The sequence below is a fragment of the Mustela nigripes genome, chromosome 3 (genome assembly GCF_022355385.1).
Source record: "Mustela nigripes isolate SB6536 chromosome 3, MUSNIG.SB6536, whole genome shotgun sequence".
NCBI classification, from domain to species: domain Eukaryota; kingdom Metazoa; phylum Chordata; class Mammalia; order Carnivora; family Mustelidae; genus Mustela; species Mustela nigripes.
In genome coordinates this window covers 167,589,331-167,617,113 of record NC_081559.1, presented here as the reverse complement: position 1 = coordinate 167,617,113, position 27,783 = coordinate 167,589,331, and the positions used below count along the sequence as shown (strand labels likewise).

Below are 27,783 nucleotides of genomic sequence, written 5' to 3'. Positions count from 1 at the left end.
ATATTGACCTGACATCTTGATCATACTCCTATTTGAACATGTGTTTTGTGTTTTTCTCTTACAGCTAGTTATGTATCAAATCCCATTTGCAAGGGTTGTTTGTCTTGTTCCAAGGACAATGGGTGCAGCCGATGTCAACAGAAGTTGTTCTTCTTTCTTCGAAGAGAAGGCATGCGCCAGTATGGAGAGTGCCTGCATTCCTGTCCATCCGGGTACTATGGACACCGAGCCCCAGATATGAACAGATGTGCAAGTGAGTAGTTGATTTTTATCTATTATTTACTGTTTATACAACTTAGGGGAACTAAGTTTCAAATTTTGAGTGAAAAAAAGTTTTTTTTTAAATATACTACAGAAATAGTCTAAGCTTAAACTTCAGTGGGGTAGGATAAGAACATTTTTTTAAGAATATTTTATTTATTTATTTGACAGAAATCACAAGTAGGCAGAGAAGCAGGCAGAGTGAAAGGGAAGAAGCAGGCTCCCTGCCGAGCAGAGAGCCAATGTGGGGCTGGATCCCAGGACCCCAAGACCATGACCCGAGCCAAAGGTAGAGGCTCAACCCACTGAACCACCCAGGTGCCCCGGATAAGAACATTTTTATCTTTTGTCTAGAACTATATTGCACCCACACTTTTAGGGGCACCTGGGTGGCTCAGTGGGTTAAGCCTCTGCCTTTGGCTTGGGTCATGATCTCAGGGTCTTAGAATTGAGCCCCACATCAGGCTCTCTGCTCAGCAGGGAGACTTGCTTCCCCCTTCTCTCCGTCTGCCTCTCTGCCTACTTGTGATCTCTGTCTGTCTAATAAAATCTTTAAAAAACAAAAGTATATTGCACACACACTTTAAAAAAATATTATTTAAGTGTTTTTCACATAAAAAGTATCTCAAACACAAGCTTGTTAGCGAATTTTGTAAAGCCAAAATCCCCAAGGAATTTAAATATCTTTATATTGGGAACATTCTCGCTACTTCACTACAGTGTCTGTGGCCTCTTTTGCCTTATTTATTTTTTTTTAAATCTGAGTTTGTAATCCCTTGTTTAGTCTAATCTAGAACTTCATACATTCAGGGTTCTGTAAAGCACCATTACTAATAAAAGATGTAACTAAAATATTTAGTTTACCTTAGAGTGTTCGGAATTCGAAGTTTAACCACTACAAAAAAGATTAAGGAATAGCATTCTGTTCATAGGCATGCAGGGATGATTTTTAATCTTTTAATCTAAAAAATCACTTCTAGAATTATTCTCAACTTGTAGGTAAACAGTCGTAATTGGAGTTTTAAAAAAAAAAAAAGTGACATGCCATGAAACATCCCTTTCTTTAAGGAGCTTAAATGTTAGGGCATAGAGGGTATAAGGGAAAAAAATGGACATGGAGTGAAATGACGAATAGGTAAGAAGTTTAACCTTAATTCAGTTCAGCAGGCAAGTAGTGTGTTATGGGAGTAAGTTAATCATCTCCCATTACTACTGTATACATGGTAATGAAATCACCCAAAGTCTTTAGATAAGAAGAGAGTTTGAATGGAATCATCCAAAGACAATATTATTTTGGAAGGAGGCAAAACTAACAGATTCTAGAAAGAAGGAACCACACATATCTAAAAATACTTTGCTTGGGAGCAAGAAGTCTCATCTAGGCGCTAATGGTATTTTGACAAAATCTATGTTGTTGAATCTATGTTGTTGAACACTTAGGGTCCTCAGTCCCTGCCTGTGAAATGTCCTTTGTGCCCACAAGTCACTGAGACAAGTAAAAATGTCTTCAAACATTTTCGAACACCTCCTAAAAGAGAAATACTATCCTTGGATGAGAGCCATTGAGTCACGTGTGCTTAGTAAGAAGGGTGGTTGGAACTGAGAACTGAGAAAGGTCTTGACTGCTAGGCCAAGGAGTCTGGATAATACCTACAGGTTTTGAGCAGGGAAGGACTGAAGAGGTTGCTTTGTTCAGGATGATTGTAGCAGCAGTGGGGGAGGTGAATTGGAGAGGGATAGGAAAGGAAGCAGGTTAGAAATCGTGTTCTGATGAACGTTTGTGGGTAATGAATTCCGGAGCTTTAAATAATAGTATCGGTGGGTCTTAGTAACCAGTTTCAGAGAGTGAAAAGAGAGCATCAGCTTTGATCCTAAGGTTTCAAGGTGAAGAGTAGTTTTGCCATCAGCAGAGATAGAAATAGATAGGCTTAGAGGAAATTCAGATCTACTCGTCCTCATGGAATTGCTTGGATTAAAAATTACAGAGACAGAACTCCCAACATGTATCATCAACAGGCTGGCTAATTTTTGCAAATACGTACCTTATCCTTAAGTTGTGTGATTTGGGAGCTATCTAGGAAAGTGTCTCCCATAATTTTTTAACTTTTTTTTTTTAATTAAAAAAAATTTTTTTTAACTTTCATGGAAGGCTAGGTCTACCTTGAAATGGATTTCTATTCAGGTTGCTTTAGACCACCTGGTTGAGGGGGATGTGTTAAGGGATCTGAGTCTGTGAATCTTTGGTGCATTTTTTATTCCACACTATCTGTGCACAAGAGGAGGTTAGAGTGTAGATGGCTCCAGGCAGTTATTCCAAGTTCTAAGCCTAGCATTATACAGCCTATGTATGGATAATAGGCTGGCTATATCATGCATTGCTCAACCCTAGGATGTTGATGAGTCAAAGGGGTGGCTATTAATAACTATTCAGGGACACTGGTATAAATTGGGACTGTCCAGGCAAACTGGTATTGGTAGTCCCCTCCAGATTACTGCAGAGTGTCTTTGGAGATCTGTCCAGGCAAGGGTTCACAGACCCATCCTTGGCTAAGTTTACCCATTTTCTTAGAAAGGAGAGCAGTGACTGTAAATCAGCCTTGAAAACTGACTTTACAAGTAAGAATGAGTTTGCTCTGGTTATCCTTACTGTAAGTGAACACAATCAATGTGGGCAGTTTACTGACCTAGAGGAAATCACGACTTCTCCAGTACAAGCAGGAAGGGCTTATTAACAAGACTCCTGTGACTCAAAGTGAAAGTGGAAAATTATTTAATTCTCAGTATGACTTTGGATGGCTGTGGTTCTTTCATACAAATGATTTGCTCCCCCCAACCCCTGTACTCTGTATATATATTCCATTGTTTGTATTCTATTCAGAGGCAAGGAGGCAGAATTAAATTGGAAAAGCTCTCACAGACTTGGAAATTGAAATCCTACTCACTTTCTTAAGAGATTCTTGTTCTATTGTAGAGAAGAAAATTATACCTCAAGCAACAGTAGCTTGACAAAAATTCCTAGAAATGAAACTTGCTCATCTGTTTTCTAAACATTGGAGTAATATTTCAGTTGCAAAACAACATCCTTCTTCTGAAGGAAGACTTGCTCTTGGAAGTGTCTAGGTTTGGCTTCTTGGTGCCCATAGTGTGGAGCTTAAAAATCAGACAGGCTTGTGAAAACCAATTCACTAGCCATTTTAAACATATTATGAAAAATACATACATGAATGGACAGTAAAAGCCTCCATAGTCTCTGATTCTGTTAGGTGATATTTCTCATATTTTTTCCTCATTTATTGATAAACTCATTTACATCATTTACATGAAAACGCTTTATTCCTTTGTTCCTTTGTTATAAATATTCCATGTAGAAAACTTGGCACATAGACCTTAAAAGCCAAAGGCAAAAATAAAAAACACTCAAAGATAACAAGGGTTAACATTTTGGCTTCTATTCCCAACCATTTGTTTCTATATGTATTTAGGTCTTTCTCCCCATACAAAGGTATCATTGTTCTGTTTTGTGACTTGCTTTAACTTACTGGATTATGAACATTTTGTTAATGTCATTAAATATGGCTGCACGTATCCTACTGAATGGATATATCCTAATATATTTAATTACCCATTATGATTTGTTTTTAGTTTTCCACTAATATAAGCAGTCATATGAAGAATATCCTCATACAGTCCCTCTCACATACACACATGTAGTTTTATACAATTGCCTGATTTATTTGCATAATAAACAAAGCTTTAAACAAATTACATTTTCCAGCTTTTCTGAGATAGGTTGACACATAACCATATTACATATTTTGTAAACTTTGGATATGTATGTTGTTAAGTGGCTTTCTAGAAAGTTGTAGCAGGTCGCATCTTAACTAGTAGACCTTTTCCCTTGCATCTTAATAACAATGGGTGCTACTGACAAAAATGTACGAAAATGCATTTTCTGTTTAATATGCTTTTCTTTGGTAGGTTCATTTATTTTTCTCACGAATATTGGCATGGTACAGTATTTACTAGAATTGCTGGCTTTTCCCCCCTCTATTCACAAAACTGTCTCATTCTTATTGATTAAAAAAAAAAAAAACTTTAAATGAAAAATCACAAGAACTCTATGTTCAAGATGATAAATGGAGAGATCAGTGAATTATCACAAAGTGGACACACACTGGCAATCACTAGTATAGGTCAAGAGGACTGTTAGCCTCCCAAGGACACTCGTGTTCTCCCTTTCAGTTACTCCCCTCTCTCCTCCTCCAACAAAACTACCATCTTGAGTTGTAACCAAAACAAATATAAAAGAATATTCATGGGGCACCTGGGTGGCTCAGTGGGTTAAGCCTCTGCCTTTAGCACTGGTCATGATCTCAGGGTCCTAAGATCGAGCCCCGCATTGGGCTCTCTACTCAGCAGGGAGCCTGCTTCCCCTTCTCTCTCTCTGTCTGCCTCTCTGCCTACTCTCTCTCTGTCGAATAAATAAATCTTAAAAAAAAAAAAAAAGAGTATTCATGATGACATTGCCCATATCAACTATAAATTGGAAATAACCCAAATGTCCAAATAATAGAACATTGGAAAAAGCATCATGAATTTAAAAAAGTGGAAATGAACTACCACAACCTATAGTAATGTAGATAAATCTCACAATGTAATGTTGAATGAAGGAAGCCATAAAAATATATATACTTTTACATACATTGTAAAAAGAATTAAAACTACTCTGTGGTGCTAAATGTTAGGATTGTTGCTCTTACATACATTTATTGAACACCTACTATGTGCTGGCTTTTGTACTAGATACCTGGAGATACAATAATGAGAAGTCATAGTTAGTTTCTGCCCTTGGGTTGTTTGTGGTATACAGTAGTGATTCTCTGTCAGGCCTGATTTCTTCCTTGGGGGACATTGGGTAAAGTTTGCAGACGTTTTTGGTTATTAAAGCTTGAGGGCTGCTACTCGTATCTAGTTGATAGAGGCTATAAATACTATTAAACATTGTACAGTGCACAGAACAGCCCCCTGCAAGCAAGAACTATCTGGCCCAAAATGTCGGTAATGACCCAAAATGTCTGCTCGAGTGAAGCAGACAGGTAATTAACTCAGTGTAGTGTGTGATAAAGGGGGCTATAATTCACTTCTATCCTGTGCCAGATCCTCTGTGAGAGATATATTTTCTCAGTTTTCAAAGAAGAGTGCAAAGTGGGTTGTGGGATTTTTATTCTATGAAGTTACCTAAGCTGGGTGATATACACTTTCTGAAGTGTATTTAGAAGCCCATGGGTGTTTTTAGAATTATTAGGATTAAGCATTATAGGTAGGAAAAGAAAAGCCCCATGTGAAGGCGTGGAGACACAGAAACCGTCATCCGTCATTAAGTCAAAAGAGAGGGTTAGTCCTGTTGCACTCCTTAACCAGAAACGGCGCTAGTCCCAGTGGCGGCCACCAGGGCACAACAGACCTTATGTGCTCAGTTGAGGCGGTTCAGCTTGCAGAAGCCACAGGTAGTCCAGCAAGGATTTCAAGTAAGGGAATGATAAAGTCAGCAACTACTTTCCTTTTGGTAGCATTAAAGAAGAGTTTAAGAGAAGTCAGCAGTGAAGGTGGCAAGAGGGAACAAGGGTTAAAAAAAAAAAGAGGGGCGCCTGGGTGGCTCTGCCGTCAGCTCAGGTCATGATCCCAGAGTCCCAGAATCGAGCTCCACATCAGGCTCCCTGCTCAGCGGGGAGTCTGCTTCTCCTTCTCCCACTCCCCTTGCTCATGCTCTCTCTCTCTCACTCTCTCAAATAAATAAATAAAAATCTTAAAAAAAAAAATGAAATGAGAAGAGCTTTTTCCTCATCAGACCTTCCCTGGCTGATCTGTCTAAAATGTGAACTTTCCTTATCCCACTAGTTCTTTGTTACTATGGGTAACTAATGTCCTGTATATTTTTTCTTCTGTTTTATTCTTCTCTCCCACTAGAAGGTAAAATCCAAGAGGAAAGGGATTTGGGGCTGTCCTCTTTAGGCTGATACAGTGCAGAATAGTGTGACCCTCCGTGGGGCTCAACAAGTATTTGTTGAAGGAATGAATGGATGAATGAACATAGTCATAGTGGAAGCAGGGAGATGGAGAGAGTGAGTGAGGAAGAATCCATAGGACTTGGTCATTTGATGTTGGGTAAAGATGAAAGGAGAAATTGAGATTACGATTTGGCTTACTTAACGATTTTGGCTTGGGAGCTGTGGAGTGAAATTTATCCAGGTGGAGAATACAGGAGAAGTGGCATATGTGGTGGTGAGAAAGGCTATTATGGTGGAGAATGGTTGATTTGGGGACCTGCTGAGCTCAAGGTGGTATGAGATGTCCTAGGGAAGGTACCCAATGAGCAATTAGATGTAAGTGTTCAAAGATCTCAAGGGAGGTCTAATTTCAACCCTTGGCTAGAAGAAGAGGATATTAACTGAGGGGTTTGGGGAGTGCTGAGGATTCAAGCCTGAAGAATGTTGACATTTACGAGCAGGCAAAGAACAGCCTATGGCAGAGTCATCAGGAAAATAGAAAATGAGAGACTGATATCCCAGAAGAAAGAAGCAGGAAGGTTTGAGAACTAGCAAGGGGTCAATGTCAGAGTTGGACTGTTTAAACAATAGAACTGCTGATCTGAATGGGAGTAATTCATTGTTTCTGTTGGAGCACTATCCTGATAGCTGTGGTTGGAGGGAGCATGTGGAGTCTTAGGCAAGCAGACACCATGATTGTAGATAGTCATCGTCTTTTCCTTCATTGCTGCACTGGTTGAAAAGTTTCTAATGCTAGCAAGAAGGCTCTTGGATTAGGAGATCAGCGTGTGCGTGTGCGTGTGTGTGTGTGTGTGTTTAGTGTGTCGTTGTAGTGTGTGTGTGTGTGTGTGTGTATGTGTGAGAGAGAAATGGAAGAAGACTGGATTGGAAAAGAGCCAGATGAGGTGGAGCAAGAGAGGGGGACACTTGAGGAAACAAGGTCACTGAAGAGACAGACGAACATAAAGTCCAAAGCCCAAGTGGGAAAACCAGCCTTGAACAGAATGCTTATTGAATCAGCAACCTGTGAAGTATCATCTGGCTCCCATCAGTCAAGGCTTCATTTTATTCATTTACCAGGAGGAGGGGCAGAAAGAAGCTGAAGTGATGGAAAAAGAACCAGCTCATTTTTTATAAGAAAATAATACATACTTTTGTTGCCAGAGGCAGTGTATTTTCAAAAATCATTTGTAAACAAAACATTACAGAAATGAGCTCAGAATCCAGAGAATTTGCTACTTTTGTTTTTAGTTCTTTCTGCCATATTTTATGATTCTGCTTCATTTGGGCAGTTTGTAAAAATGTGTTCTAGGCTAAGAGAATGTTGACATGTTTTTGAAATGACATAGGCTTAAAAACTAGTAATTTTGAACATATGAGAAAACTCGTAGTTAAATATAAGCATCCCTTAATTTGTAAACTCCAAGACCAGTGTTTAGGTGTTTTTAAAGAATTGCTACATGTTAAATTCAAGTGCTGTTAGAAACACCTGCCATTTCTGAATCATGAAGTTTAATGATGCATTTGGGAAAAGGTCTCCGTATTTAAAATTAACAAATGTTTAAAATATTTTTAATCAAATCTGAACAACTGTGAACTGTGAGAGGGAGGTATATAATTACTATGAGAACTATAAAGTCTGTATGAGATGTGTTCAAAGATCTATACAGATGCAGACCGCTAACAAATATGATGTTATGGTATTTGTATTGGTGGGATTATATGAGAAATAAAAAAAAATAGGAATGTCTTTACTTAGAAGATGCTTATGGATGGACTGAAGACCCAATTGGGTTGCAGGTGAAACTTATGAGAATCAGACCATGGATATGTTGGCTAATTGAATTTAAATTAAAAATATAGCAATAGGCATTCTTAAAAAAAAAAAAAAAAAGAAAAGAAAAACAGATAATAGTGTTTTAAAACTATTACCCAAAGTACTGCTAAAGCACAAGAGAAAATTAGGGTAGGTGTATTACAGATTCATAAAAGGGATCAGAGAAGGGACATGCTAGCAGTTAGGTGAGAACAGTAATTGAAAGATTATGGAAATTGTGTAACTTAGCTTTATTTTCTCCTGTCTTCACCCCACCTGGATGGCTAGATAGCAAAGGGTTAGGAGACATTTGGTGTTTAACACCTGTGAAAACACTAAGGGATACCCCTTGTGCCCCGAGTCTCTCTTATCATTTTCAACAAGTGCCAAGCAAATGTTGAGGGGCTGGGTCAGAAACTCCACTTTGGGGGCGCCTGGGTGGTTCAGTGGGTTAAAGCCTCTGCTTTTGGCTCAGGTCATGATTCCAGGGTCCTGGGATCGAGCCCCGCATCGGGCTCTCTGCTCAGCAGGGAGCCTGCTTCCTCCTCTCTCCTCTCTCTCTGCCTGCCTCTCTGCCTACTTGTGATCTCTGTCTTTCAAATAAATAATTAATTAATTAAAAAAAAAAAGAAAAACTCCACTCTGAGAATTGCTACAGTGTAATAATTATGTTTCTCCACCTGTCGCTGATTACCAAATAGGGCACTTTGTATTTAGTAAAAGTCAAGTTTTAGTACCACCTAAGCATATGAGGATATTTTGAGGAAGTATGTGGCCTTCCCGTATCCCTCATTAATCATCAGTGTGATCAGTAATCCTGTATCTGTCTGGGTGCCCTGCTGACTTGATCACAACAGAATAGAAAACACTGGAGGCTTCCAGTAATCCCGAGTCCCCCCTCCCCAACTCCCATCTTTGCCTTCTCTACTTTCTCATGACTTGCTCTTCTTTGAGATTGCCATTACTTTGTGTATCCTGGCGCGTTTCCTATTTCATATTCTAATTTCCAATTAATTGTGTCTGGTATCTTAGAGTCTAATTCACTTTTGTTTTGACTTTGTTGATAAAGATTCTGACTGAAATATGGCTTCCACATGAATTGAAACTTTGTAAACCATGATCAGGGGCCATGTTTTGACAGGAAGAGCAGGAGAGTGTTTATGGGCAGGAGACAAGGGATCATAGTGACTACACAGACTGAGAGGATCCTTCAGCTTTCTCTGTCCACAGCTGGCTCCTGGGCTAGACACCAGTCAGGTGTCCTGATGTACTCTGATGTTGGGTGAAGCTCATATTCTCTGAGTACTGGTGCCCTTATATGTAAAAAGTAAGGGAGGCTGTGAGGTCATTGCTCTAATATTCTATGATTCTACAACCGCCTCCAAAAATGACTGCTTTTTGCTGGTCCAGACCAGCTCCTCTCCTCAAATTCCTGGTGGGAATGGCTCTTCAAATGCTCTCTCAACAACCCTGTGATGTAGATAGTCAAATTTATCACTGAAAAAACAAGCTCAGAGAGCCTCAGAAACCTACCCAAGGGCACATAAGCAGACCTAAGAATGAGGTCTAGGATTTTCTCTGATGCTAACACCTGTGTTTCTTTTTTTTGTTTGTTTTGTTTTAACCCATTTTTATTGAGCTATAATTGACATATAGCACTATAGATGTTTAAGTGTATAGCATATTTATACTTACATATTTTATGAGACAGTTACCACAGTACATTTTGTTATATCCATCATCTCACTTAAATACAAAGAATAAAAGAAATGAGATGTGGTGAAATCTTTGGTATTTACTCTCTTAACACCTTTCAAATACACCAAGAAACAGTCCTGATGATAGTTCATCTTGTTGGAACTTCCATCCCTAGTACTCACTTATCCTACAACTGGAGGTTTCTATGTTTGCCACCTTCTTTCCATTCCCCCCCTCACCCTACCTTCAGCCTCGGGATCGCAAAACTGATTTTTTCCCCCCTGAGTTTTTTTCTTTCTTTTCCTTCTCTCTCTCTCTCCTCTCTTCTTAGATGCCACATATAAGTGAGATCATGCAATATTTGCCTTTCTGTGTCTGATTTATTTCACTTAGTTAGGTTTCTTTAACCATACCATGCTGCTTCTTGTGGAAAATAAATTAACCAAACATATTATTAAACTTCAGAATTTCTTTTTCGAATGGGGTGGGGGGTAGGTCCTCACTTTAATTTGACACTTTTTGAGAAGGCATTCTCTTAAGCTGGTTTCTTTCCCAAAGAAAGCTGGTTTCTTTCCCTTGTTGTCTCAGGTATCTGTACGCTGGGAGAACTTGGGGAGTTTGGAGGAAACTTTACCCTGGCCAGTGTACAGGTGCCCCTGGTGATGAGACTCAGGAATTAGAAGGATAGAAGGAAGTAGAAGGAAAGTAAGAGGATAGTAGAAGATCCTTCTGCTCAAAAGGATCTTGGGCTCTCAAATCAAGGGTTTGAGAAGGATCTTGGGCTGTCAAGTCAAGCTGATCCTGGAAGTGAAGGGAAGCCAGCCGGATTTTAAAGCAGGTAAATGACATGACTATCTTGAGCCTTTGAAAGATGACAGTGGTCTTCCTGTGGCTGGAGCAGAACCATCTTCATTCTGCCCATTGTGACTTGTAGCCCCAGTGTGATTAAGCCATCAACGGTTTAAGAAGTAAGCCACATAAGAGATGCTACCAACAACTGTGGTAGAGGTTATTCCCCTCACCCCAGGGATGTTTGACACGCTGGTCCATGGCAGCCAAGCCAAAGCCTCTGTTGCCAACCACTCTATTTAAATGATAGTACATAACCTTCTGGAGAAAACTAATGGTCCATACTTTCTATTTATTCTGGAAGCTAAATTCTATCAAATAGATATCCTGAGAGCTGGAATGACTATTTTCTTCTTTGTGGCAAACATGGTTTTATAATTTTAAATATTTGTAAAGGAAGATTTTTTATTTTTAATCAGAATCCTAATGGTTGAAAAGGAAGAAGTCTGCTCTGCTATTTAATTAACAAAATCTTAGTTCTCAAGCTTACATTTAATTTTCTTGTGGGCTTCATAATTTTTTGAATGAGCCTCTTATTTCTGTCTAGACCCAAGTTTGACAGTATCCTTTTTTTTTAGACTTTTTATTTTATTTTTTTTAAATTTATTTTCAGCATAACAGTATTCATTATTTTTTCACCACACCCAGTGCTCCATGCAATCTGTGGCCTCTATAATACCCACCACCTGGTACCCCAACCTCCCACCCGCCTGCCACTTCAAACCTTTCAGATTGTTTTTCAGAGTCCATAGTCTCCTTGTTTTAATGGCAGATGCTATCTTGTGCTGTTTTCCTTTGTGCAAATAAGTCTTCTATTTTGCACTTTCTGTATAAAGTACATTTGCGTCCATCCTTTCATTTGCTCATGGTAATCTTAGGACTGAAGCAGAGTTAACCCCATTTACAGAGCAGGTAACAAGTTCTGAGAAGTCCACTGATAAGCCTGAGTGTTTGCTGCCCATACATAGCATGGCTGAAAATACCTACTTTTGTCATCAGGCTGGGTAAGCAGACCTAACAAAGCCATCTTCACAAACAGAGTTGGCAGGTATTTCAGACCATGATGCTAGGCATAAATGTTATGCAGGTTTTAGCCAAAAGGCATAGTTTGATAAAGTTATTCTCTCTTCTTTCTCTCTAACCAACCCTTCACAGATAAGTCAATGTCACATGTAATCAAGAAACTAAAAGCTTATTAAAACAGCAAAGAATTTTGACCTATTGGCAACTCATAAGGAGTCCTCTTTCTTGATTTATCAGTATGGTATGAGAAACATGAAACTAAATATGTTCCCACATTGAGGTAACTCATTTCCACATCCTCTGACTCCTTTGGTATTTGTCATCTCTGCACTGTCAGATGATGTAAATAAAACATCACTATGCCCCCCTAAGCTTAAAAGCTACCATTTGGGATTTTAAAAATGAAATATTTTTCTTTTTTTCTTTCTCTTGCAATACGCCCCATGGCTTTGAATCATTTCCATAGCCTAGGGGTTAGCAAACCATGACCTATGGGCAAAAATCCAGTGCCACCTTTTTTGTGGGGCTCTTCTAAGAATAGCTGTTAGGCATTTAAGTGGTTGGGGAAAATATCAAAAGAGGAGTGATCTTTCGTAGTACACAAAAGTGATACTTCAAATTTCAGTGCTCATAAATAAAGTTTTATTGGAAAGCAGCCACACTGAATCATCTACATATTGTAGATGTAGGTCTGTTTTTGCTCTACCAGAGTTGAGTAGTTTAGTCAGAGATGGCATGGCCCACAAGACCTAAAATACTCACTACCTGGCCCTTTAGAGGAAAAGTTTGCCAATTTGGGAGTGTGAAGGGATTAAGAGATTGTTCTTGTCTACCTTGCATGAGGGTTGAGTGGCGAGCAAGACCTATATTAGTTTCCATATATTCTCCTGTTTCGTTGGGTGGAGAGAGATGCATTTTCCAGTATTTAGAGAAATTCAGCAAAGTCCCAGGTCTGAAGTTTATTAAGCTGCTCTGGTTCTACCTTCATATGAAAGGTTGACAAATTTCAAAAAAAAAGGGAAAAGCACAAAGAGTAACCAAGATGAGCAATCTGCTGCTTGGTAGGAAAATAAAATTTGATAGGAGACATTCATTTGCTTTATGATTTTTTTTTAACTGTTATCACATTCCTTCCCTATTTTATTTTGAGGTAATTGGCCTCCCCTGATCTGCTTTAAGTGGGTAAAGAAGTCCCTTTAAACACCTAGTTTTGTATTCAAGGCAAATGTGTCTATGTTTTAATTTCAGTTATCTTGAGAATGGCTTCAAATATGCATTACTTGAATATACGAAAAATGGAGCCAACATTTTTATAGTTCCTCATTGTTTGACCACATGATTTTATACACAAACCTCAGTGTTTCTTCAGATTTGTGTGTGTGTGTGTGTGTGTGTGTGTGTGGGTGGGCAAGATATAGTTGTGGTTTTTTTTCCCCCCCTTGGCAAGATACAATTCTTAAGCATTCAGATATTTCAGTGCATCTACTAACATATTTCACAAATTTGAGTTTGGGATATTTTTAAAAAATGAACTGTTGCAACACTGTAAAATGAGCTGGGAGAAAAGTATTTTTGATAGTACATGTATCTTCCAAAGTTGAAATAAAGGACACTTTGACATATAAGATAGGACTCTTATAGCTACTTGAAAAACAATATGCAAATTTATGGCTGGATTCCATTCATCATATCTAATTGCAACTTGATTAAAATTACAACCAAGGTGAGAATTTTACTGCCCTTGTGGTCACTACCCTAATGGCTATGATAGGCCACCCTAGTGTACTTCCAAAATTGAACAGTTTCATTGTACTTAAAAAGGGGCACTGCGCTTTTCAAGCAATATCCGTTGAATATTTTGTGATACCCAGTATAATAATATTTTGGGTGGGCTTATTTAGCTTTAGGGAGCAATACAGTTTTTATGTGGTACTTTTCACCTATACTTTTTGTTCTCATCTTAAATTTGGTACTCCAAACAATCATCTGATATGGTTAGGTCTAGTATTTTACCCCTCCTCTCTGCTGCTGAAGGGAGTAGGGCACAGAGAGGATGTAATTTCCCCTGCGAAGGTCAAAGTTACATTTGGAGCTCTGTTTTGCTAAGTCCTGGTTCCTAATGTTTGAAGTACATGACTTTCTATGTAGGTAACTGGTGAATAATTCCATTTCTTTAGGTGCATGACCTACACAAGGCTAAAGCCATTATATTGACTACAGGTGTTGGTGTTTGGGTAATATCTTTCATTTGAGTAGTGTACCTACATAAAAATTTATTATGATTATATACACATATGTACCTACATATCCACTACCATGGAGTATTGTATCTTGTTTGTGCTTCCTTTCATCCACCATCTTGGACTGTCCTAGTTGGTAAATGTCTACACTCATGATAGCTCACATTCTTTGATCACTAATTACACAGTAGAAACTATGTTGAAATCCTTGCCTTTGTCAACTCTTCTGAATTCTCTCAACAACTCTGAGATAGGAACTCATGTTACCTCTTCTTATAGATGATGATACTGAGGCAGAGAGTTTTGCTGACTTGCCCACAGTCGTATAATAGTAAATGAGCCAAGATTCTGACCCCAGATCTGCTAACCACTGTGCTATTTGAAAGGCCACTATATTCTCAACAAAGTTCTTATTTTCTGCCTTTGGCTCCTATTCTGCTCTTGACATAGTTGAATTTCACTCTCTGCTAATTCTCCTAACTAATAAGGACAATCTTGACTTAACCCCATTCCAGTAGGTTTTACACAGATTTCTACCCTGGGTCTTCTTTTAACTTAGTAGTGCTGGTTTTCTATGTCATCCAAAAATTGTTCAGTTGTAAGTATGAAACATTGAGTCCTGAAACCTCTGAATGTGTCCTTTATTATTATTATTATTTGGTTGAAACATAATGGAGCTTCTAAAGAGCTATGTCTAACTTGGACCATACTACAAAAAATATAATTTTAAATTTTAGGTCATAGTTTTTAACAGTCCCTAGTCTAATGGGATTATTGCCATAGTATATATTGGAAATACATGATTTGGTAACATAAAGCTTAAAAACTTTAGTTAGGGATACATAAGCCATTGCAAGTTTTGAGAAGGAATGTTAAACAGCAGTATTTGAAGTTGTTAGAGAAGCCTAAAAATATTTAAACAATTAAAAACTCCCATATTAAGTTACACAGTTTAGTACTTCACATGTGAAAAACTGCTAACATTCTAATTTTGAATGTCTTTTGGAATAACCTGTCCTGTGAATATCTATTAAAGCTTTAGCATACACTGAGCAGAGATGCTCTAGGGTTTTCCAGGGGCTGGCTTAATGCTCTTTAATACTTACAACTCCAGTCCAGAGGCCAAATACTCCTAGTGGGCGTCAGTGTCTGTTACATTCTGATTGGAATGCTGAATGGAGATACCCACTAAAGGGCAGATGGACAGTAAGCAGTCAGATTTTCATGGTGTGCTAAGGTTGCTTATACCCACCCAACAGCCCTGATTATGAAGAATAAATAGAAGAGGATGTATCTGTATGTGTCTGAGGTCCTCTCTACCTCACTGATTGTTTCCCTTTCTCCAGTATTTAATCGCAATATAGATTACATTATCACAATTGAGCTTAACAAAGGCTGGTTTTTCTCTGCTTTTAATTTAAGGTTTAATTCTTTTGTTTCTATTAGTGGCCATTCTGAGCTATTCAGTTAACAGATGGTTCTTGTCACCTAGATTTTGGTGGGAAGATAAAACTCTCTTGGTGTGCCAAATCCTGGAGAGGGCAGAGGCACCAAAGGAGAAGTGGGTAACGGGATCTTTGGCTTCTCTTTGTTTTTCATCTCTTCCACACAGTTTGTCAGTTGTATTGATGGATTGTAACTCCCTTTCCCATGACATTTACCACGTAGTGTTGAGCCTCTTGGTGGTTTTTCTTACCCCACTCTCTTCCTTCTTTCAGGAAACTTAATTTCCTGAAAGTATGCACTCCCCCGCTTACTCTGTATATACAAAAGAGTAGCCACATTACTATCTCATTACCTCCCTGTGTACTTTTGCTTCTAGTAGACCAAGATCCTGAGGTGTAGGAACCTTGCTTTTTCATCTGTGCCTCTTAGCTCCCCAGCATGATGCTTGGCCTCCTGGCACATCTATCTGTTGAAATCAGGGAACAAACCAGGTACCATCTTAGTCATGTTTCTCTCCTGCTCAAGAATCTATGAAGAGGGGTGCCTGGGTGGCTCAGTGGGTTAAAGCCTCTTTTGCTCAGGTCATGATGCATGGGTCCTGGGATCGAGCCTTGCATCGGACTCTCTGCTCAGTGAGGAGCCTGCTTCCCTCTCTCTCTCTCTGCCTGCCTCTCTGCCTACTTGTGATCTCTGTCTGTCAATCAAATAAATAAATAAACTCTTTTAAAAAAATCTATGAAGGGGGCACCTGGGTGGCTCAGGTCGTAATCCCAGGTTCCTGGGATCGAGCCCCACGTAGGGCTCTCTGCTCAGCGGGGAGCCTGCTTCCCCCCTCCCCCACCATCTCTCTGCCTATTTTTGATCTCTGTCAAATAAATAAATATTTTTTTTAAAAAAAAAGAATCTATGAAGACTTCTCACTTCAAGCCCTAAGCTTGAACCAATCTTCATTTTTATTAATTATTACTTAAATACTTGAAATCATACAAATTTATAATTTAACTTCCTTGTTTGAAATGAAGTAAAATAAGAAGTGGAATTACCTATCTACAGCAGTCTACACCCAAGTAGCCATTCCCAATTCTAATCTCCTGCTCACAGAAGCCCCTTTTCATTGGGTCCATCATGTGCCCTGTGAGTTTTCTCTGTTGGGGAATTCTGGCCGGCACGACTCTTCCCGCTGTCTCTCTCAAACCTGCTCAGCTGATGTTCCAACTTCCGTAACATATATTCCCAGCCATGCTTCGGTACTTATGTTCTCAATTATGATTGTTTTCAGGTGTTGCGTTATTTGTTCTTCCAGTAAGATTTATAATCCCTTCCAGCAACCATGGCTTTTCTTTCTGTATTAAAGATATTTACAGGGCATGTGCAAGCAATCTCCTACTAGGCATCCAGATGAGTTTTTAAATATAAAGGAATTGAGTTTTTAAATGGCACTTATGTTAGTTCACTTGGTAAGCATGAAAACTCCTCCAAGTGTTTGGCACTATGTTAGAAATAAAGAATTTACAGACTGAAAGAAAAAAAAAAAAAACCTGTAATGGCAGAAGAGAAATGGGTCTGTTTTTTCTGTCTCTAATGTACACAGCACATGCCTTTAGTATCTACCACGCTGTGCAATGCTGTGTGAGTGCCTCATGGCCCCCTCCCCATAGCTTTTGCTCCTCTAGCCCAGGGAGTGGGGATTATAATTTTAGGTTTTCAGGGTATGGTACAATACCTGGCACATGCTCCATTTTCAGAGAATGTTTAGAATGAACTATTGAACTGAACATTCAGTATAATTTGAAGAATGCTATAATGGAAACTGTATGGATACCATGGAAGGACAGGAGAAGGTTACCTACCCTATTTTGTTTCTTGGCCACAGTAAGTTCACTTTGCCAAATGACAGCCTCATCAGATTGCATTTGGACACAGTTTCACTTGGACAGTAATTTTACTTAAACCGACATTGGCAGTGTTCGCTTGGATTACATTTTCGAGGAGGCGCCGTAATTTAGAAGCATGTAAGTTGGCTGAACCAGGGTCTTATTTCTGAATAAGGCCTTAAAGGACAGATTTTTACAGAGACCCATGTTTAGCAAACTTTGGTATTCTTGTTTTCTTAAGCCGTATAGAGTTTTCTGAAGTTCATCAGTCTACTGAATCATCCTGTTGGTGTTTTAAAACTCACTTATTGGTAAGATTAGCAGAAAGATTTTCCCAGACTGTTAATAGAATGTCTAATTCTGGAAAGCAGGTGTGATGTACCATTCAGGTAAATAAGAGTATATCTATATCTTCACCTGCTTTGAATTTTTATTTATAATGAGAATGTTTCACTTTTCTATAAAGGAATTAATCAAGCTGATGTGAATCTCACTTATTTAAGGATAACAAGTTGAAGAAGTTTCTGAGCATGGGTACAGGCTAGAGGGGAAAGCCCAGAACTGTGAGGCCATACAGAGTGATTTTCTCCAAAACAGAAAAGTTAGTTCTAGAAGTAGCTGAACAGGACAGGGGGTTGTGCACGGGGCTGGAGCTGGTGAGGAAAGGTTTCTAGGAAGCCTGTCAAGGGACAGATTGTCAGGGTAGGTGGCTTATGCTGTTGTTTTAAAAAGCTTTCAGTTCAAAGGTGTTGGTGATTAGATGAGTTGTGTCCGTTTAGACTGCTGAGTGTGTGGGCCGTCTGCACTGGTTTTGTTTGTGGTCGAGTCACTGAGACCACGAAGGTCAGTGGATGATGTTAAAACTTGGTGCCAATCAAAGCTTTTGTTTAAATGCTTTTTTGAACAAGTAATATTTAGGGATTTTCCCCCTAATGACTTGAATGAAGGAAAAGCACCCTGGAACATATAGAAACGAAGAATACTGGACCAGAGATGGTCAAAGAGTTGTGTGTTTCGAAGGCTAAGATAGGTTCAGCATTATAAGGGGTATAATGTGATGCACATAATTTTTCAGAATTTCTAATTCTGAAGAAATTGGGGATAGAATATTATTCCTTGATTCATTCTTACCAGTTGGAATCAAAAGATTTTATTTCAGAACATTCATATAGCATTATTTTCTGTAAATTTAAGCCAGTCACAGTGTTCATGGAAATAACTTCTGTTTTACTTTTAATACATGTATTACAATTACAAAAGATTCATAAAATATTCATTCTGAAATGGTAATTTTTAACCTATTTCAAAATTCCACCACCTTTCTCAAATTAATTTCTCAAAGCTCCTACACACACACACACACACACACACACACACACACACGTGCGCATGCACACGCAAGCACATTTTTCTTGTACCACACTCTCTATATCTTGCAACTTGCCTTTTTCACTTAATGGTGGATCTTAGAGCTTATTCTCAGTCATTGCTCATAATACCTCATGCTTTTTCATGGCTGAAGTAGTCTACAATTTAAATGTGTTGGATATTTATTCTACTTAAATTTGAGGACAAATAATCAAGTTTTCTTTAAGCAGGATTTATGCCTGAAGAAGTCCTAAGAGACTTTACAGATAGGCATTTCAGAAATTCCACATTCTCTGAACTGGTATTAGGGGCATAGAATGAAATGAGGAAGGTGAGTTACAATTAACAGTTCAAAATTAGTGGAGAACCTTGTAACATTATTTCCAAATGCTCATTGCTGCAACTTTTAGGCCAAAGAGCTTATTGGTATAATCCGTGTTTTAAAGTAAATGCAGACTTTGTAGATAAGAGCTGATTTATGAAGTGTATAGTCCTCTTTCCTTAATGTAAATGCTTTGTTCTCTTCACCCCTCAGTTCTGTTTTATCTTCGGAATGTTTATCGTTTCTTGGAAAATAATTCAGCCGATAGGAAGGGCTGCTTGCTTTTTAAAAAAGCAAGAAAACTAACAATTTGTGGACTGAAGTCCTGGGTTTTGACCATGGTTAAGAAGCTACTGGCCAGCTGTAGACCACCGTCTCATTAAAATACAGGCTACAGCATTTAAGATTACAAATGCACATTTTACGGGGTGATAAACTCTTCTTCTTTATCCATCATCCTCCAGAAAAGAGCAGTAGTGTAATTGGACTACAGACTTTCACCCACACATAGTTGGTTTTCCAACTGTAAATTTGGTAACATCTTACAGATTGAGTTAGCTGCTTCACGGCGGTCATTTAATCCATGAAGACCTGTTAAACCCCAAATTGAGAGGTGAAGAGTTGCCATTTTTTTTTAATAGGTCCAGAGCCTTGTCATTATTTAAAATGCAATCTATTTCAACCAATTTTTTTGTCTTTAAATTCTACTTTTTGACTTTATTTTCTTGATTTTCAAATTATTCAGTGCTTTCCTGTTTCAGTTATATTTTCTATCGCATTATCTCTTTGCTTACAGGAACTGTCCATTTTAAAGTTTTTTCTGAATCCTTAAGGGACCAGATCCAGTAGTGGCATTTGGGAGCTTAAGTGAACAAACATGATGCCATGGAGTTTTGATAGAGCTTTATGTATTGTTAATTGCCATCCATTAAGTCTGTTCTAAGTAATACTATAGTGTTATAGTACTATAATCTGTCGAAAATCTGAGCTTTTAATGAATCCTCCAAGCTGCTTTTCTTTCCTCTCCTTGACGAGTCAGGTATATTTATTTTTACATGTGCAAGCCAATTATCTCTGGTCCAGATGTCCCAGGCCTACCAGGGAATCTGACCTAGGATACTTAGCCTATAAAGTAGTTCTTCTTTTTACACTTTGTTGTAATGTGTGTGGGTTAGTGGGAAAACACGTGTTTCTAATCTATTGTTTCTGTGTGCAGAGCATCTATTATAAGCCAGTTGATTTGCATATGCTATTACAAATCTTTGCAACAGCCTCATAAAGTCAGTGATGTCCCTGTTCTATACAGAGGGAAATAGACAATCAGAGGCCTGTTGTCCTGAGTCACAGAGCTGCTAAGAGCAGAGCTGGGATTCAAACCCAGACCTAGCAGACTTAAAAACAAAACTTCTTTTTCTTTTTCTTTTTTTAAAGATTCTATTTATTTATGACAGAAAGTGAGCGAAGGAACACAAGCAGGGGGAACTGGAGAGGGAGAAGCAGGCTACCTGCTGAGTAGGGAGCCAGATGTGGGGCTCCAATGCGGGGCTCCGATGTGGGGCTGGAGCCTAGCGTCCTGGAATCATGACCTGAGCCAAAGGCAGATGCTTAATGACTGAGCCACCCAGGTGCCCCCTAAAAAGCACTTCTTATTCACAATCTGTAACTAGTAAAATTCTGTTAGTGTGTTACAGAGAAAAGATTACAGAGTTAAAAGGCAATCAATTTGGGGGCCTCTCAGAACCAGCTCAGCCACTATTAGCTATGTGACTTCTCTTAATCTCAGGTTCCTTTTTTTGCAAAATAGGATTACTACTGCCCACTTTGTAGGATTATTATAAAGACTAAAGGGAAATGTAAAGCCTTTGGCACCTTGTAGGTTTGCAAACTAGTGACCTACACTACCCTTCCAAGTTAAGGTACCTTCTGCTAGAAATAAATGCCAGCACTGACCAGCATTAAACAGAATTTTAATTTACTGTCCTGAAACAGAAGATACTGGTTAGAGTGTTCCCGTTGTTTTTCATTGTAGGTCTTTTGAAGAATAGAATAGATTTCAGTCCTAGCAGCAATGCAATTTGTAGTGGGTATGTTTTCTTTTTCTTTTCAGTCCTTTGTTTTAATCTCATTTGGAGTTGCAAAATTTTCTGAAGGGTCTTATGCTGTCTCCGGCCCTAGGCTGGAATGCTGTCTTAGCCCATTGATGTGGTGAGCTGTTGGAAGAGGTAGGAGTGATTTAGAATGCAAAGGCATTAGGAAACAAATGAGTTGAACACATATTTCTCTGACCACTAGAATTTCAATGGAGCTAACTGGTAAGTTTGTGCATGTTATTTGCAAAACAAGTGTTATTTGCAAAACAGTCAATTTCACTTGACTGAAATTTTCTTTTTCTCTTTAAAATTGTTTTTTAGGATGCAGAATAGAAAACTGTGATTCTTGCTTTAGCAAAGACTTTTGTACCAAGTGCAAAGTCGGCTTTTATTTGCATAGAGGCCGCTGCTTTGATGAATGTCCAGATGGTTTTGCACCATTAGATGAATCCATGGAATGTGTGGGTGAGTAGTTTTCATGTAACTTTCAGACTTTTAACACCTGATTCTTGAAAAAATAATGCATGCTGGATATATTCAACTCTTTTATTGTTAATTAGAACTGACTATTACTTAAGGTCTTTGCTGACTTGAATTTTTTAGGCATCAATACAGGGGTAGTCTCCTGCTAAATCTTACTATAAAATTTGCTAGTTGTGTGTTAGCTACTTCAACTGTTGAAGTGCTGGTATGGTTTTATCATCTGTAACTCCTATATTTCTTACCTTAATAACTGTTAGAGAAGAACATTTTGTGTAAAAGAAAAATAATTTTCAAGTAGTACCATGTAGTCAGCTGTTCTGTCACTTTGGTTCTGTAGATTAATTATAGAGTTTCTTGTTTAGCCATTTAAAAAAACTGGAGAGAAATGTTTTGTGCAAAATGGATTTTGTTGATGATTGCATGTTGCAAAAGTACATTAAAACAATGTTACTTTTACTAAATTTAGATATCTAGAATGCATAACTTAATATACACCTACACCCTTCATGAATAATTCATGAATAATTAGTAGTACCCATTTTATAGGTTTTATACTTTTAGAGTGTTGGAAAAACACTGACATTTTTTACAGCTGATGAAAAGGTAAAGGTGAATGCCTAATTGAATGACTCTAATCTTCAGGTGTAATGGCATTGTCCCCATACCCACTTGCAACCCCCACTCGCAAATTTTATTTGACATATTATACATCTGATATGATCTATAACAGAATTATGTATTATAAGTGAGACTTTCCATCCCCTTAAAATGGAGCCTTAAAAAGAAAAGGAACTTCTTTTCTGCAGAAATACTGTTGAAAGAGTCTGTAATTATATCTTTGAAGGTTTGCAGAGAACACATTTAAATAACAGGTTTTTGAAGAAATGTGTACTTATGTTCCTGTTTATGTGTGGATTCATACATTCGTTCAGGTGACACACTATTAAAAAAGTCACTAGAACAGGATATTCAGAATACTATGCAGCCATCAAAAGAAATGAAATCTTGCCATTTGTGACAACAGGGATGGAACTAGAGTGTTGGGTTTGCTTTTGAGAGAGAAGACCCACACCCGTTACACATGTTAAGTGGAAACTCTTACAAAATCCTTAAATATAAAAAATTATAAATAGAGTCCTATGCACTTCCCTAAATAAAAATCCTAAACAGCTTTGAAAAATCTCAGAGTAACCATGATGCCTGCTGAGATCTGAAATATTAAAATACTGTGTGTGGACTCCAGGCCCGGGTCCTTAATCTGCTAGTTCGAAGGGGCATTTTAATGGTGAATTTGGTGAGGAGGTTTAACTTTATGTATTTTTATCCCTTTATCAGTCAGTCCAGGGATTTGGATGGTAGTGGACATTTCTAGTGTATGAGTTTACAAAAGGAGATGCTGAAAGCTTTTACATATAAACAAACATTTTTACATATCTGACTGTACCCGATTATAGTGAGATAGAGCACCAATTTAGGAAGTAAGAAATACATACTGTGTTTTTTAGATACCTGTTAAAAGAATTCAGATAACCAGAAAATGCAAAATAAAATCCCTGTCCTTTTCATGAACTACTGACTTCCCAAATAAAACTAACATGCTTACAAAACAAAACAAACAAAACAAAACAAAAAACTAACACACCTGAGAATTACTATGGGGTCATCCAGAATTAACATGTGATATTTTGTCTTCTGTCCTGGTTTGAAAAGAGGATCTTATGTAGATTTTAGCTGTTAACTCTTTTAAAGAGTATATATTTCTGTGTCTTTAGAATGGACTAATAGTCCTTCAAAAAATGAACTAAGATTCAAAGTAATAGTTTTTAAATTACTTATGTGGTAGTTGCTTCTTATAGGTGAAAATAACGCTATGGTTCAAAAAATTGAAACATCCAAAAAGGGGAGTACAGATCTTTGTGGACTGTACAACTGAATTTATCTGAAGGGGATTGTATAGAAACACAGCTATATAAATTTGATGACTGCGGAGCAAATGGATACCAAGTCGTTATCTGTGTGGTTTTTTTTTTTTTTATCTCTATTAGAAGGATGTGAAGTTGGTCATTGGAGTGAATGGGGAACTTGTAGCAGAAATAATCGCACATGTGGATTTAAATGGGGTCTGGAAACCAGAACACGGCAAATTGTTAAAAAGCCAGCAAAGGATACAATACCATGTCCAACCATTGCCGAATCCAGGAGGTGCAAGATGGCCCTGAGGCATTGTCCGGGAGGTGAGTTCAGAGAATTCCTGTCCTGCGTGGGCTGTGTGCTTGCTGAGTTCTCCCCCCAGAGCAGCACAAAGGAAACTTGGTACTAACATTGGAGATGGGGGGGGGGGTGGAATTTCCCAATGTACTCACTTACAAGACAAGTGCTTGAATTGTGAAGAATATAAAGTATTTCATTTTCACAATGCCTCAAAATGATTTAGAAGAGTGCATGACAAATGAGCTTACTAAAGTGCGATTTCTAGGAGAGAGAGAGAGAGAGAGAGTGTGAGTGTGTGTGTGTGTTGCTGATGGACCGTAAAAGCGGGAAAATCAGGCCTTTGCAGATGTCGCTCTGAGGGAAGTGGCCAACTTTCAGCTGAGAAGAGTTTAGATTAGAAAGGTTTATGAAATCTGTAAAATCATCTGCGTTGTTACTAGTTGAAGATGACAACTTAAAATAAACTTGCCCAAACACTGGGAAGAATAAATGTTGTCTTAATGTTACCACAATTAGCCGGTTCCCTTTGTTTGGATAATAATTTGTAGAAAACAGCTACTGGTATGTGTGTGTTTATTCATGTCTTTGGAGTAATTGTGCTGATTTGCCGTAATTATTCTGTAATAACAGGATTCGGCCCATTTACAAATTAGGAGAAGCTTAGGTGCTGGAGGGAGCCCAGTCAGTACAGGGAAATGCAGTTTTTAGCATTGTTGCTGTGGTTCTGAGAACATAATCTCTTGTTCCCGTTTTCACACTAGCAGACACTACGTTGCCAGAGATGAAGTGGGGGTTTTTCTAGTGTGCAAAATAGGAAAGCAAAAAAGAAAGTGGTGTTTGGAAAATCGCGCTTGAAAATAATCAAAACATTTGTTTGCCTTCATTCTCGCTGTTGGTGCATTGCTTTCTAGCTCTGCGGCTGTCGCCCAGAAAGAGAATATATGTCTGGTTAAATGGGTTTTATATCCCTAGTATGCTTCCACCTAGGGATGTCTATGGCCCATGGAGGAGGACAAAACTTTGAAGACTCGAAGACTCCGGTCAGCTTTTGAGAACTATTAGATCCAGATTCAGAAGCTACTATTAGGAAGGCAGCTTTTCCTCTTGAATTAGTTTTGCTTTTCTTTGCTGGGTCTTTGAAACAAAGTTTTTTTGGGTCTGCTTTTCACTAACAAGGATGGTTTTGTTCAGTTAAACTGAGTATTTTTCAGTCAAAATAAAAGAAAATATTTTCTTACAAAACTAATAAGCCACTTCTTGGATAGCTGAGAGCATTTAACCTGCAACCTTGTGCCTAAAAACAAACCTGATGTATTCAGGTATTGGAAAGAAAGACTTTCTTTGTTGTATATTGTTTATGTAACTACCCCCCACCATTCCTCTTCCAGCAATGTGGTCCCCCAATTGTGGTTTACGTTAATAACAAAAATTAACCTGAAAATGCTCCTATAATGAACATGCTTGTGTGTAACAAGAACCAGCATGTTCCCCTCCTCTCCAAAATTATTTTGACCTAGCCCCAGTCTTGCTTGAAAACTTTGTAGATAACAGCAACAATGTTAACCTATAATGTTTATTGAATTTGTGTATGTGTGTGTGTGTGTGAGAGAGAGAGTGTGTGTGTGTATATATATATATTTTTTTTGCTTCTAACAACAGTATACTGCCTTCACAGAATATAACCTGACACTGTCAGCAGTTGAAATTATGTCAAAACAAATGTTTGTGTGTCATCTGCTAATAATCTTTTTGAAAAGTGAACCAGTAATGAACTCTGATTTAGTTCATATTTAGGTTGTACCAAATATTATTAGGAGAGCGAGAGCAGCTATCACTCTAATTCCTGTATCAACATCCTCAGTTGAAGAAATTGAATTTTTATATGACCTTTAAGTTTAGTAAGTTCAGAAAGTTGAATCAGAACTTGTTCTATGTTTTGTAAAAAGAAAACTAAAATAGAATTGTTGATAGAAATGAAAAGTTACTCTCCAATTAAAAAAAAAAAACAGCTTCTATTTACAAATGTAGGAAATTAAAAGTAAAAAAAAATAATTTTGCAATTTGAGCACCAGTTGATAAAATTGGCATAACTTTCAGCGGAGTATCCCACCTTGCCTCAGGTGAGAGAGGGGAAATTTCCTTTCTTCCATAGGTCATGGTGATTAATGGAAGAATGGAGAAGAAAACCACTTTATCCCATTTTACATCTTGACTTGATTTCAGTGATCTGCTTTGACAAACCATGCAAAAATGTAGTCGTAATCAGGTTGGGAATACAGGCATTTTTCAGATCTTTTCAACATATGTATGGATTTCTCTCCTGTTGGAGCCAATCTTAACCTGATTGCACACAAATGCAGCCTTAACCTCCTTCACACTAAAGCGCTGGCACATTAAAGTCAGCTGCTTTTGATTATGGAAGGCATGAGTTAGAGGTCAGCGAAATGGAATAGTCACTAAGTGTTTAAGATATTACACTGAAATCTATTAAAAGTGAGACAACAAATGGCTACAAGGTAAAAACCAGTATAATATTTTAGCTTATTTTTTCTTAATTATTGCCTGCTTATCTGCTTTTCCAAAAAAAGAGTATACCTGGCAATACCTTAAGTCATGGACTGATTTATACTTGAAGTCACTCTGTTCCTTCCCAGACTTTTCTTCTGGATTAGTTACCTTTTCCTTTTATTTCTGATGACATACTTGTAGAGTTTTTGGGCTTTTCTGACACTCATTCTGGTGTGGAGATCACAAGATCTGGGTCTCTGCACCCCGTCAACTCATCAATTCTATGACCCTTGGGAAGTCACTTAACCTCTCTTGGCCTCTATTTCCTCATTCGTAAATTGAGGGTATGGGTGGGGAGTGGTGAATTTCTAAGATCCAGTCAACTCTAAAATCCAATGGATCTTCCACAAATTGCTGAAAGATACTGGCAAGCTCTGCGGTTGTCACAGAAGCCCAAGAGTGTTGTTCATGAGAGAAGAACTGAATGCTTTTCCAGTAGCTATACCGTGCATTTGCCAAGCCTTTGCTTCAGGCAGCTTCTTAGGTAGTCCTGCCTCTTCTTAGGTAGTCAGCCCTTGTAGACGAATCAAGACTCCTTAAATCTGCCTGTGACCTGTGCTTTAAAGAAATTCATTCTGGAGGGACTAAATTTTCTGTTCCTATATAACCTGGAGCTTCAAAGGGGAGGGATTTCTAGTTTGGACCATGTCGTATATTAGATAATCTATTAATAGAAAAATATAAACATGCCATTATATTTAAATGACAAATGGAAGAACAAAAGCATTAGAGGTGAGACATGGAGTTTGTTCCCATGCAGGGGGAATTGTCATTTGGGTAACTGTAATCTTCAGGACTGGCCAACGTAACCTCAGCCTAGAATATTTTGTCCCAGGTATATGGCATTCTTTGTCGTATTTTAAGATCCCGTGACAACTAATTTTAATTTATCAGATACTATGGAGCACTGCTACGTAGCAATCACTGGTCTAGGCATAAGAGTACTCAGAGTCTTTACAGAACATTTTCTGCTGGGAATCATGGCAATAAAGAAGTGGGTGGGTGAATTCACAGTTTCATGTAGAGATGGAGACTGGTGACAAACATAAAGCAGGATAATCAAGTAAACGATTGAGATAGAAGTATATTATTTTATACAGGGTATTCAGGGAAATCAAGGGAGTCACATTTGATCAGAGATCTGAATGAAGGAGACCTTCTGCAGAGCTAAGAAAGGATTCGTTTTTTAAGCTCTTGACCCAGTGGTTGGTTGTGATTATCCCAAGTTACATTAGGGAGGAGGAAGGATCTGCAGTCTGGGAGGTTCTGACTGGTCCAAGGTGATACAGAGCAAGTTTCTAGTGGTAGGGCCAAGAGCAGAACTTGCTGCCTAGGAAACCCAAGTGTTACTTGTTCCTATAAAATAAAAGATAAAGCTAGAGTTGTCCATTAAAGAAGCCAACTTTAAACTGTTTCTCCCCGAAACTAGACACATCATCTTAATTTTTCTCTACAAATACTTTTAAAAAACATGGCGCCCTGTCATT

General features: G+C 38.2%; 1 protein-coding gene across 1 annotated transcript in view; it reads left to right on the top strand.

The window, feature by feature from the left end:
* Window positions 1-27,783, top strand: part of RSPO2 (R-spondin 2) — a 155,857-nt gene that overhangs the window by 83,462 nt on the left and 44,612 nt on the right. The window contains exons 3-5 of the mRNA XM_059392939.1: window positions 65-253; window positions 21,356-21,499; window positions 23,563-23,751. Of these exons, the coding sequence (XP_059248922.1) occupies window positions 65-253; window positions 21,356-21,499; window positions 23,563-23,751 (522 nt within the window). The remainder of the gene's footprint in view (window positions 1-64; window positions 254-21,355; window positions 21,500-23,562; window positions 23,752-27,783) is intronic.